We start from the raw sequence: 12,934 nt of genomic DNA on the forward strand, positions 1-12,934 counted from the left end.
AGATAATTAAAACCCTTTGAGCGCTAAATTATAGGGATTGCATAGTTTTTTTTTTTAAATTGAGGGCAAACCATAAGGAAATTATTTGCATTCAGAACTCATCAGAATCACCAGCCAAAATGGTTATGTTGAGCTTAAAACATGCTCAGAGTTTGTAGGTTAAAATCTTAGAAATAACATACAATACAATCGAAGAATCAAAATATTATTGAAGCATATGAATAGATTCGGGGACAAAACGGAACCTTACGGCTAACAGAAATGTATTTATTTATTTTACAAAATTCTCCAAGACTTACCATTTTCAAGGAAAATGCTTAGTAGTAAAATAAGTCGTAGGGATTTGGTTGTACCTTTCGCACCCTTCTTTTCAAAAAATATTTTTTCAAACACTCAAAAATCATAAAAATGTTTTAAAGAATTTGTTTAATAAAGGTTTATTTGAAAATAAAAAAACTAATAAAATCTACTGCACATGGAATGAAAACATCATGTAAACACACACTTTTTACTTCTTATGTCTAATTATAATTACTCAATTTATTAAATCTACTGTATTTATAAAAACTTATATATTGTGTTAGATTCAAATTAATATACAAAATATAAATATTGAGTTTTCTAAGTCTATTTTATTATTACGTAAAATAGATATTATTATTATCAACTGACTTTATCTTTACAACAAAATATTATTCTCATAGTTTTAAATTTATAAATGTTTAGAAACGTTGCAACTTTTTTTTGTATATCAATCTACCTTCGCAGGGAAGTAGTTAACAACTTATATATGTATTACAAAATTTAAGATGAACGATTTAATTTAAATTATACATTCGTTTGTTTTTTTATAGTTTTACAATTTTATTATAAGATTCGTCGAAAATTAATTTTTATTCCACATGAAATTGTATACAATGCAAAGTTTGTGATTTTTTAATTAACAATTTATCTTTCTTTTTTTTCTTTCTCATTATGTTTATAATTTTGAAAATTTATCATTCCCATCAAATACCTGCTCCTTCGAAAATATCGAAAATATAAAATAAAAATATAATACAAAAATATCAAAAATTTACATAATGCACTATGTAATGAAACAAACCCTCTCGATGAACAAATAATATTGCATGCATAAATTATACACAATTTATAAAAATCAAAAACAAAAAAACTATAAAGAAAACCACCCGATCTGGAATTGGAGGGTTTGTTTAAACGACATTTTACCACAGTGGAATTCTTCCAAGGAACAATTATGAATCCGATTGATCTACAGAGGGTGAAGGTAAACAACATTTCATTCTTAAGACACAAAAAAGAAAAAGAGAGAGTTTTCATTAATTTTTAATTTGTTACATTTTTTTATTTTATTATTTTTATGTTTTTTTTTTTAATAAAATTTGTTTGTTTCAATCAAACAAAGAAGTAAAATACAGCGCAATCTTTAAACATTTTAAAAGTTTCATCGAGAAACCACAACATGTTTTTATATAATATACATATTTATGTAAATGTCTATTTTAACATTCCAAATGTCTTCATATAAATGTGAACCATATTGAATTTTCTTTCCACATATTTTTTTTTGATTTATTTTAGTTTAAACCATTTAATTAATTATTATTTATCATTGATTTGATGTGACTCTGTATTGCAAATAATGTTCAATGTATAATACACTAAACAAAAATAACAACAATGCATAACCAAAGTTATTTTTGTGTTGTGCATTGTTTTCATAAAAATAATGCTTACATATTTTCCTATGCCATTTTTAATACTGATTATTTCAATTATCTTATTATTATTATTTTTATATCTTGACTTTGGTAATTTAAAAACAAAAATTAAACCTTAATAAGGACTTAAATTATTCTAGTCGATAGTTGAAAATTGTCAATCTCATTTTTGAAATTTGTCAAGAACAGGCCTTTAAGTTAGTTCAGTAAAATTGTATTGCTTTAACATTTTAAAGAACTATTAGATGTACTTGTACTTACTTAATATAAGTGTACAAGATGGAGAGAGCTTTCAATATTGGCCGAACTGTCATAAGTCTTTCAATTTCATCCAATTAGGTGACACTTTTGGAAGACTTTATTAACACAATAAAGTTGGTAGACTCATTGGAAGACAGTTTTCTTTTAGAATTTTATAAGTTAAACCGAATTCAATGTTTTTAATTTTCAAATTCTTTTAAGATCTTGTAAACCTTAGTTGTTGTTTCCTGCTGAAACTTTCTGCTAATCTAAAATTGAACAATGTTGCTTGGAAAGAACATTATCCAATATCCAATTAGAAGACAATCTTCCAATGATATAAAAACTACCTGACCTGCCGAACTCTGTTCCGCCTTCGTCACGTAAATTACATACATTATTCATCAATTTTGTAACCACTAAACGTGCATCGTTGCACAGTTTTGGTTGGTGTATGTTTTTAAGCATGATTACTACGGACCCAACCTTTAGGCATAAATTGTGCCATGATAAGCCAGGCACAACCAAGGAGTTTAAAAATTAAATTGGATATTTAATGGCTTCATTTGCGACGCAATCAATAGATTTGAATGAATGCATTGTTCCAATGGTCTTATTTTGAATTATGTAGCTCAGGTCATCTACATCTTTATTCTAAGCCGCTAAAATTGCTAGCTCACTCAACCATTCATTATTTTTGTAATTATAATAATGTTTGGAAATATATTGTTGATAAGTTCATCTTTTGATGAGACAAAATTACAGAAATTATTTGGAAATGATAAAAATCCGTTCGATTCATCGACAGTTACTTGACCATTACCAATAGTCAGCAATTGTTCATAGAAATCTTCAGCAGATCATTAAGCAATGCAACTCTCATGTTAGTTGTTAGCTTCACACATAGCGCAAGCGTTTATTTCGTCGGTAGCCGTAGATCTTGGAATTACTGGCAGTATTTGGCAGAAATCGCTAGAGATTAAAAGCATTGTTTCTCCATCTCGATCCCTTGCGTAAATCTTTCAATGTTCGGTTAAGTGCTTCTAATGCCCGTTTATGCGCCATTGTGTATTTGTCTCAGATGATGATTTTCCATGCTGATAAAACTTTTGCCATTGCCGAGTGTTTTGCAATATTAGGCGTTGGTTCTTCGATAGTTTGAAGATTTAAATGTAATTGTAATGCTGAATAAGCCGTGCGCATCCTTCTAACAATATGGCTGCTATTCCAGAAGAAGCAACTGCTTTGTTTGATCTCGCACGAACAGTGGGCAAAACTACTGACATGAGCAATGTATTACTAGTTCCATCAGGGGCATCTAGGAAATATAAACCGACATTTTCATCATCAATTGCCTTCACTAAAGTATAATAAACTTCCCTTTGTTTTGAATTCAACAGGGGTAAATTCATGTTGAAATGATGATAGTGAATAATGTACGTATCAGATAATGTAAGATGCAGAGATAATGCCTTCAGCGATTGTCGTACCCAATGGGTATCGTTTTCTAATAAGTTCAGTTCTTCACATGCAGTTGGGAATATTAAACCATTAACAGTCCGTAGTGTCTCAAATGAAGTGTGCCCACGTCCATTTACCAACAACAAACACAAATGGAAACATTCATAATTCTTTGGATGAACTGTGTACATACGACCAAGAGCATCGCCTTGCTTCCGGTTTTGAAAATTTTTCGATGAATCATTATAAGTATAATAACGTGGCATCTGCGAGTAGGGCAAAGTTCGTGTAAATGGATTGCAAAGAAACTGATCAATGATCATGTGTCTCAGGACGTTGTATAGCATTCGTAGCCGTCAAATATACTCTTTGACCATTCTCCAGGTTCACCGCCAAATGCACAACAGTAGGATGACGTTCATGAAAAGGGAATGCGAATATACGCCAAACAACTTCATTACAGCTCACATAACGACCAACTTGATATCGTGAAATTTCATCGTTGCTATTTGGATTGCAATCCAAAGTCCGCAATATCGCTGCCTTTCGTGACATTTTTGCAAATATATTTAATGGACTTTACTTAAATGCAGAACTCAACGTTGCAATGTGTCTAGAACGTTTTTAGAAATAAGTGGCGAATATGGATCAATCCAACTGTTGTCGACAACAAAATCCGCTCTTTTTACTTTTGTTGTGATACTTCGACTGACGTTATATATTAAATGATTCGTTATCTCATGAAGTTCTTCATTGGATATTCGATTGGTCCAGAAAACCAATAACATGTTTCGTACTTTGTACTTCAAACTCCTCTGACAACTTTTCTTTCGTGTTAGACGTGAAATTTAAACAAATCATAAGTCAGTTTGATAATAGGGTTGAGCTTGTCCGGGATATGTTTCCTTCCTCTGCAAAGTAAGCCAGATATAATCCCTCTTGACGATGTCAAAAGCCTTCTCAAAATCGATCAGCAACAGGTAAAGTTGCGATAAATACCACTTTCATGTTTAAGTGGTATGAGGATTCTAGCTCGCACTTGTACTTGACCATTTTAATTTATTTTCTACTGTAATTCATTTAATGTTTTTGGACTTCTTTCCAATTTTACAAGTACTTGGAGAATTAGAAGGTAAAGAACTATGAATAAAAATGTTATTCTAATTATCCATTAGATCAGTTCAATTTTTCACTATTATTTCCAATAAATTTGCGTGTTTAGCGTAAATGGTGGCTTGAATACTGGCTTGAATATTGGCTTCCATTCTTGAACGTTAAAAATATTACGTATAATCTAATAATTATGAAAATTCTGCAGTGTGTCTAATAATCTATTTTCTCTATGAATGTCGGCAACATGTTTCATTTTTTAACGTAAATTTAAAACGTTGGTCTCTCACCAAACGATTAATGGGAAATTGCCTGATTGAACAGAAATGTCAAAACTGATTAAAATTAGCAAATAACATATTTCTTTTCAAACCCCTTTACCAAATACCTAGTAATTGTGCTGGTATAAAACCTGGGCAATTCGATTTCAGATATGTTTCCAAGTACTAATAGATTTCTGCTTTAATTTAAATATGACTTCAAAATTACTCTATCACGTCAGGTTTTTAAGATTATACTTTTTTAAATAGAAACACTAACAATATTAAAACGACTTCAAGTAAACAAGCCTTATACATCTAGTTCTTGAAATATATTGAAACAATTTAAAAATAATTTTGGAAACTGCAATTTTTAAAATCTGATCAGATTGTTTAAATTTAAGTTCGTATTCCAAATCAGCAACAAAATATTTACTACAAAACATTTTTCAAAACCACGAAATCAAAAAATTCAATGTTTCTCAAAACTTAATAAAATCCAAGTTAAGGACAACTTAAGACTTTAAAAATGTATTGTTTTCCTTGTGTGACAAAACCAAATTTTGATGGCCACTTAAATAGATAAACCATTACCACCGACCGATTACTCAAAACACGGAAGTAGGGAAATCTGTAGACTCATAGAGGTTGATCGAGTTCCCTTTGCAAGTTTATTAAGGATTGTTGCAAACAAATGGTTTATCCTTACAAGAACTTAAATTTGATTAAAAAAAATGTAATTACCAAAGTCAATGTATTTTTAAACATTTTAACATAATAAAATGTGTCGTTAAATTATTTCATGTGTTTAGTGATTATTATCAAAATTATATTAACTACATAATTGTTGACCTACCCTGATGTACTTGGAGTTGCAAACCTTCAAATCATAACAGTGTAAGGAAAATCAAGAAATATCATTTAAAATAGTTTAAAAAAAAGTATACTTTAAAGAAATACGAGTATATTGTATGTTTAGTATTAATAAATAAGTACCTATTATTTAGATATCTGTAATAACAAAAAGTATATACAACATAACATAATAGTTAAAATTTTCACAAGTCGCATGAAATATAATTTAAGAATTACATTTTATCAATACATTTTAAACAAAACATAATGTATTAGTATATAAAACTTTAATAAACAATTAATTTAACATAAAAAATTGTGTGTGTTGGTAAGTGTCAGTATGCATGTCCGTCGTTGAATAAAACAATAAATATATTGCTTAGTTTTTCTCTTTGTAGTCTTATTATTGTTTTGTATTGTATTTAACATTAATTTATTTTAGTACGAACATTTTGTAGGTTGATGTACAACAAAAAATATAAATTAACATTTTATGTATTTAATTGTTGTTGATGTTTCTTCAAAAGCTAACATTTTTTCAAATCTCTTTTTCTCTTGCTGATTGCTTGTATTTTGTGTATGCTTCAATGTTTTGTCTTCAGCTGCATATTTGTTTTTAAAACATTTTCGTACAAGTTATTTATTTATTTTTAACAAAAATAAGTTCACTCGTTTTTAATTAAATTCTCTTTTATTCTTGTTTTTTTTTTTTTTTTTTTGAGAAAAAAATATTTATTTTTTTCAATTCTTTTATTCAAACCCTTCCTTAACTTTATCAAGAATATTTGTGCTGAAAGGGTAAATAAATTGTTTACCCAAAATTGTCAAACGTTTGATTTCTTAATCGTATATATGTAAATCTTAAACCGCTGTGTCTAGCTTTAATCCTAAATAAAAAGAGTTTTTGAAGCTTTATTTTAAACTTGCATTCCTGCACAAGATTCGAGTTTCTCCATTGGTCAAGACTTTGCTTTTTTAAAGTAACGATTTGAAATCACCTTGAAAACCTTGATTTCGATGAAACTACAATTTAAGTTTCAAATTAAAAGTTTTATAAAACCAGTGTTTTTTGGCATTCTATAAATGGTATAGTAGAAAATTCTAAAGAAACCAAGTCTGGAAATTGAGATTCTATAAAAAAAGTTCATTTACCAATTTCAGATGTGACATACTCGTAAAATGAAAACGAAGGTAGATTGTTCGCAGAATACTACAATAACATGTGGTGTTGAAGTGAGCTTGAAACTCGCCTGAATTCTTTTTATACCTGAATCGAGTTGAACTTAGATTGATTTGACTCGATTCCGGTCGGGGATCAGAGTCGATTCAAAATTTGTGAACAAAAACCTGTGTGGAAGAGTTGGTTTTACAGATAATGCATATTGCACATGGTAGCATATTTTTATAAAGTGTTGAACTATTCAGTTCTTCATTATTTAACACGAATCAAACTATCTCACTTTCACTTCATAAGAAATATCGAAACACCAATTGCATTTTAGAGTGCTGTCAAACTTAATCATTTTTAAATCTTCTGGTGTGGTGGAAACACCAAAAACATTTTTTGAATCGAAACTGAGATAAACCTTTTGTGGAAACATAGCAAAACATATTATCTATTGTTTCCTCTTGCAAAATAAACCCAGTTAATCCATTTTCATTAACAAAGCAAAAGAATATCAACAGTAACACATTGATTTTTTCCCCAATGGAAATCACATGATTAAAATGCACAACTACTCAACGAACCCAGCCATCGAGATACAAGTGCAATTAATCAGTCATGCCAACATTTGAGAACGAAATCACATAAGATCCATTCGAGACTCGTATAAATGTCAAAAAACCCATCCATAGTAAGATTCTGCTTTAACTTTTATCGGTAGTGTTCATACTGCGGATATTGTTTTTGGTATTCATGTAAGATCCTACTATACTATAAATAGATTCTCCAAAAATATATTATTTCAAGGTCCCTAAAATTAGTCATATGTCTGTTTGGGATACCTTTTTCGCCAGGCATATCTCAAGATAAGAAGATATCAAATTCAAATAAATTAAGTTTTTCCGAAAATAATGTTAAAGAAAAATAAGTTGGCGCAGCAGGTGGCAACAGTCCGTTAAGAATTATTGCCTAGTGACTTACAACTCTCAACCATTCCTGTGTATACTGTTGTCAGGGATAGATGGGACCTACAATTTTGCTTGATTAAGAAAGCAGTTTTCGTGACAAGAATTACTTTGAAGGATTTGTCAATTCCTTACAAGAAGCAGTACCTGTAAAAAAAAACGTTTATATGGCACCGGCGAAACATGAACTTAAGACCTTTGGCATGGAAATTGGTATTAAAAAAACCTTAAAGCTAATTTTTTATGTGATAGTTTTAAGTGTGAAGTTCATAAAATAAATACTGGTTATTCCCAGGGCTTCGTTTTGTCTCCGACTCTTTCCTGAATTTCATTAACGATCTCTTGCATGTCATATCTCATTCTTGTCATTCGGATGTGGAACTTCATTTACAGCGAATGATAAGCTTATTCAATTCCAATTGCCACAGCATTGTCCATTAAAAATAATTACCCGTGTGGAATTAAATTCTTCGAAAGTTCAATACTGTCTTTCGCCGTTAAAGCGTATCCCACCCCTGACACCGCTATTCATGAGCTGTATTTTCATCAAGGAAACTAATTAACTTTCAGTATTCGGTATGTGTACTACAGATCACCTCTTAGGGATTGATCACATATTCGACATTACAATTTCTTAGACCCAACGATGCAAGAAATGTTTCACCCCTTATTATCTGTCTATAATTTAAAAAGCCTTCATTCGTCCAACTCGAATATATCACGCATATTTAAACTTACTTACTTACTTAAGGTGGCGCTAAAGTCCTGTGTGAACTAGGGCCTCACCCAAAAAACTTCTCCATCTAGCTCGGTCCCTAGCTCGTATTTAAACAGGTGTGAATAAAAGAAGTTTCAGTCTTTTGATAAGAATCCAAAAAGAGCTTTAGAACTACAATCATTAAAATAATTTGAAAACCTTCAAAATACTTTTTAAACAATTTTTCTAAAAACAACTATCTATCGAACTAGTCAGTTGCATCTTGCCCCGTCAAACAATTCAGCCGTAACACTCGCACTTCGAGGAATGCTTGTTTACCCTTGAGCTCAATTGTGGATGTACTGTGAAGTATAGAATTTTTTTCTTTAACCGCACATCGAGAATGTGAAATGCTTTATCAAACTTTGTTTTCCCTATAAACCTATAGTTTTTCCATACTTTTCTAAAACTGGCACTGTTCTTAAACTTTAAAAAGGTTAACTCTTTGAGCAACTGTTAATTATTAAAAAAAAAGATTATACAAAAATAATTTTTGGCGCAATGAATTTTGTTAAAAAATCGTGAAATTTCCTTTTCTTTGATAAGCGTTCATTTTATTTTAGTTTAATATTGAATAACAGAAAAGCTACAAAAATGGGGCTTGTGAGTTTTATCGAGTACGAGTTGATCACAATTTTATTTTTTAGAATCCGGAAGCTCACTTTTTGTGTTAAGAAACTTAAATATTTCCAAAACCGTCGGAGTTGGAAAAATAAGGTTTACGCAACACATTTTGTTTTGAAAAGCTACAATTTGTGGCACAGAAAAATGTTGGAATCAAAAAAATAACTAAAAATGTTGGTATATTCGTCCAGTACCTTCAATTTTATTGTAGCGGAATTTTGAATAACAACTTAAAAGTTTTTAAAAGCTTTACACGTGGTTTAAGAAAGAATGTTATAAAGTGTACGCCAAAGTAAAAGCGACGCAAAAAAGTATACTCCTTAATGTTAAAATATGTAGAGTCCAGATTGATACCTCGTGTTAAAATTAAATAAATTTGGCGTTGTTGTCTATTTTTATTAATTTTAAAAATTTTCAAGATATAAACTTAAAGACTGATATTTATCTCTTTCAACACAGATATTCAATTCAGCTTATCCTTCATACCATCTTATAAATGAAAAAAAAAAACATAAACAAAACAAAGTTTTTAACTATACTATAAAACTCCTTCTTAAATTTATAATATTGTGATTCTAATTTATTTCTATTTTATTTATCTTCACAAAAATATTGTATAATAAAGGTTCACGAAGCTGATGCCTGCTTGGTTCTAGCAAACAAATATTGCCAAGATCCAGACGCCGAAGATGCTGCCAATATTATGAGAGTTATCTCAATTAAAAATTACAGTGATGATATTAGGGTTATTATTCAATTGATGCAATACCATAATAAGGTAAAATTTTAAATTTAAAACTAAAAAAAAATAAAATGTTTTTAAATTATTTGTTTTAGGCATATTTACTAAATATTCCTTCTTGGGATTGGAAACAAGGAGACGATGTCATTTGTTTAGCTGAATTAAAACTTGGCTTTATAGCGCAAAGTTGTCTGGCACCAGGTTTTTCAACGATGATGGCGAATCTTTTCGCTATGCGATCGTTTAAAACAGTAAGTTCAAAACCATTTTCTCTTTTGATCCTAAAAACAAAAATCTGAATCCAAAGGAATTCCCTTAAAAAAAGAATCATAAATTTTACTTATCTACATATAATAAATAATTAAAAAATCAAAACAAAAATTATCAACAGGTGTTTTGCAAAAAAAAAACTATTTAGGGAAAAGAGCAAATTATTAAATTTATTTTAATTTTTTTTTATTGAATAAAATTCTACGTACTAATTGTGATTTTTTTTTGTTGTTGTTTGTGATTTGATTTAAATTTAAAAAAAAAGAAAACTTATCTAAAATATTGCCACAGATCGATTTATTTTTGGTATAAATTTCTTTTTTAGTAAATATTATTTTGATTGTTATAAGTTCATATGATTTATTTGTTTGTTATACGAATAAATATTATATATTTATTTTATAAATAAAAACAAAATCAACATTCAGTCAGCAGATATGCAATCGTGGACAAACGATTATCTACGCGGAACTGGAATGGAAATGTATACTGAAACATTGAGTCCTACTTTTATCGGAATACCATTTGCTCAGGCTACTGAGTAAGTCTTCTCTGGATAGTCTAAATAGAAGAAAAGCTTTTTACAAACAAAATTAAAAAAAAAACAATCCAACATTTTTAAAAATATCTATCAAAAATAAACATAAGAAACACAAAACACTACAAATTTCATATTGATACTACATAATTTGCGTGTAATTTGGTCATATTTAGTACCTTATCTATGTGAAGTCAATGTACTATTTTTCCTTTAAACTATGTACTCGTATCATATATATATATATATATTCTAACATAAAATATCTGTATCCTAATTTAAATTTCACATTTATTTCGGTTTTTTGTTATTTTTTTTTTTCAATTCATTTTTGATTAAGACGAATCACTTGCATTTTGTTTTGTTTCATTAATTTGTATTTTTCATGATTTGTATGGTTATGGTTATGTTGCGAGAAGAACTCGTTCACTGCTCATCTATTCTTATCATTTAAAATACAACCCTACTTAAGTTTCTTCTTTTCAACCGAAAACGCCATAATTCAAAATATAAGTAACTGCAGTTTTTAAAAGTCTTGTGGAAAGAGTGTTTCCATTCTTGAATTATGACGTTTTTGTTTTCAAAGAGACATCTTATCTTATTTATCAACTTTTTTGTTGTTATTCCTCACATTTTGTATTTTAGCCATATTTTCCACACATCCTGAAGTATGCCTTTTATCATATGATTTTGTTGTTTAATTTTTCTCAAAAATCATTTCGATGTTTCGTTGGTTGGTTTCGTGTTTTTACTGAAAAGCGTTTTAAAAATAAAAAAAAAACAGCTTTATACAGAAAAAATACTTGTAAATATTTGTTGTTTTTCTTTTTGTTTCATCTACAACATCAGTGGTTGAAATGTGGTGTCTTTAAAGATTTTGAAAGTATTTCTAAGTATTTCTTGAAACAGAGGTTTTGAATAGCTCACTCGCTCTAGAATTTGTATAAACGTGTGATTTAATTTTTAGCTTGATAATTTTGATGAAGAATATTTTACATACTTTTTGATTTGGAAAAAAGGTTGGTATGTAAATGTATTTCAAAATGATTGTGTTGAAAATATGTATCATACAAAAAAACAACTCATCTAGAACGATGGGGCTATTTTAATAGAATATATTGTTGTCGAAAAGCATCTTTGTGAAGTCTGATTTTGGTATGTTCATGTTTTTTTGTATTTTCATAGAAATAGTTTCAGTGTTGTAAATTTGTTTTTTTTTGTTTTTTTTTTACAATTCTAAAACTTTATTTAGGTTTCCCGGATAAAAATATATCCTTAAAAAAGTTATAATTAAAAAAAAAAAGTGCAACAAATATTATGCGTGGAAGAAGAAATTGTGCAATGGTAAAAATCAAACTGGTACGCTAAAATTTATCGTAATGTGTGTTTAATAAAAACAGATTTTTTCAAAAATATTTGATTTACTTAAAGTCTATAAGAAACAAGAAAAAATATCTACAATCAGGCTTATACAATTTTTTATTTTTAAAAACCAAAGGAAAATATATTTACTTCTTAAATTAAATATAATAAGAAAAATAAGTAAATTGGTTAATATTTATATTTTTTTTAATGTACCCAAAAAGAGGATTAAGAAATTTTATGTTTTTCAACATTAAAATTTTGAGTAATTGTATTGAACAGGTGTCATCATAAATACGTAACAAATAGAGTTATATTGTTTAAAAAAACTATTTTAGCTATTCAAAAAATGAATCTTTCTGAAAAATAACAACTAAACTTTTTTTAATCATTGCTGAATTTTGAATTTCGCAAAATTCGAAGTATTTTTAGAACCTTTTAAAAAATCAGTCTTGTTATAATTTATGTATTCAAAAATATTAAATCGTCTTACAAAAAGCTAAATACTATGTTACTAGCTTACTTATATATATGCAAAACGATCTTTTGCTTAGTGTCTGGTGGTGTACAAAATATTAATGCAGTGATACCGATATCGGCAGCTGCTACAAATGCATCAAGGAAACTGAAAAGGTGGCCAACTCTTTCCTTGTATACAACAAATTAAATTGTTTAAGTTTTGTCAATAATTTCAGAACTCTTAAAACATTTTAAAGTTTAAGACAAAAATCATTCTAAATTTTATTTTTTGTTTTTAATGTTTCATTGATTCCATACCAGGAATTTGATTTCGTGCCAAATTCTCCCTGTAATAACCCTTACATGATTGGGATTTCTGGAGAA

At 28.8% G+C, this 12,934-nt stretch overlaps 1 protein-coding gene across 35 annotated transcripts in view; it reads left to right on the forward strand.

Annotated features, from left to right (window-relative positions):
* LOC129954266 (calcium-activated potassium channel slowpoke) overlaps positions 1-12,934 on the forward strand; it is a 241,096-nt gene that overhangs the window by 155,524 nt on the left and 72,638 nt on the right. For 23 of the 35 annotated variants that reach the window (XR_008782675.1, XR_008782677.1, XR_008782674.1 and 20 more), the window contains exons 9-12: positions 1,183-1,288; positions 9,805-9,957; positions 10,017-10,172; positions 10,620-10,732. Coding sequence is in view for 31 of the 35 variants with exons in the window: in XM_056068084.1 (XP_055924059.1) it covers positions 1,183-1,288; positions 9,805-9,957; positions 10,017-10,172; positions 10,620-10,732 (528 nt within the window). In the remaining 4 variants the exon portion in view is untranslated. The remainder of the gene's footprint in view (positions 1-1,182; positions 1,289-9,804; positions 9,958-10,016; positions 10,173-10,619; positions 10,733-12,934) is intronic. The other 12 variants (XM_056068077.1, XM_056068086.1, XM_056068076.1 and 9 more) reach the window with 1 other exon arrangement.

This window comes from Eupeodes corollae, chromosome 1, assembly GCF_945859685.1.
Source record: "Eupeodes corollae chromosome 1, idEupCoro1.1, whole genome shotgun sequence".
NCBI classification, from domain to species: Eukaryota; Metazoa; Arthropoda; class Insecta; order Diptera; family Syrphidae; genus Eupeodes; species Eupeodes corollae.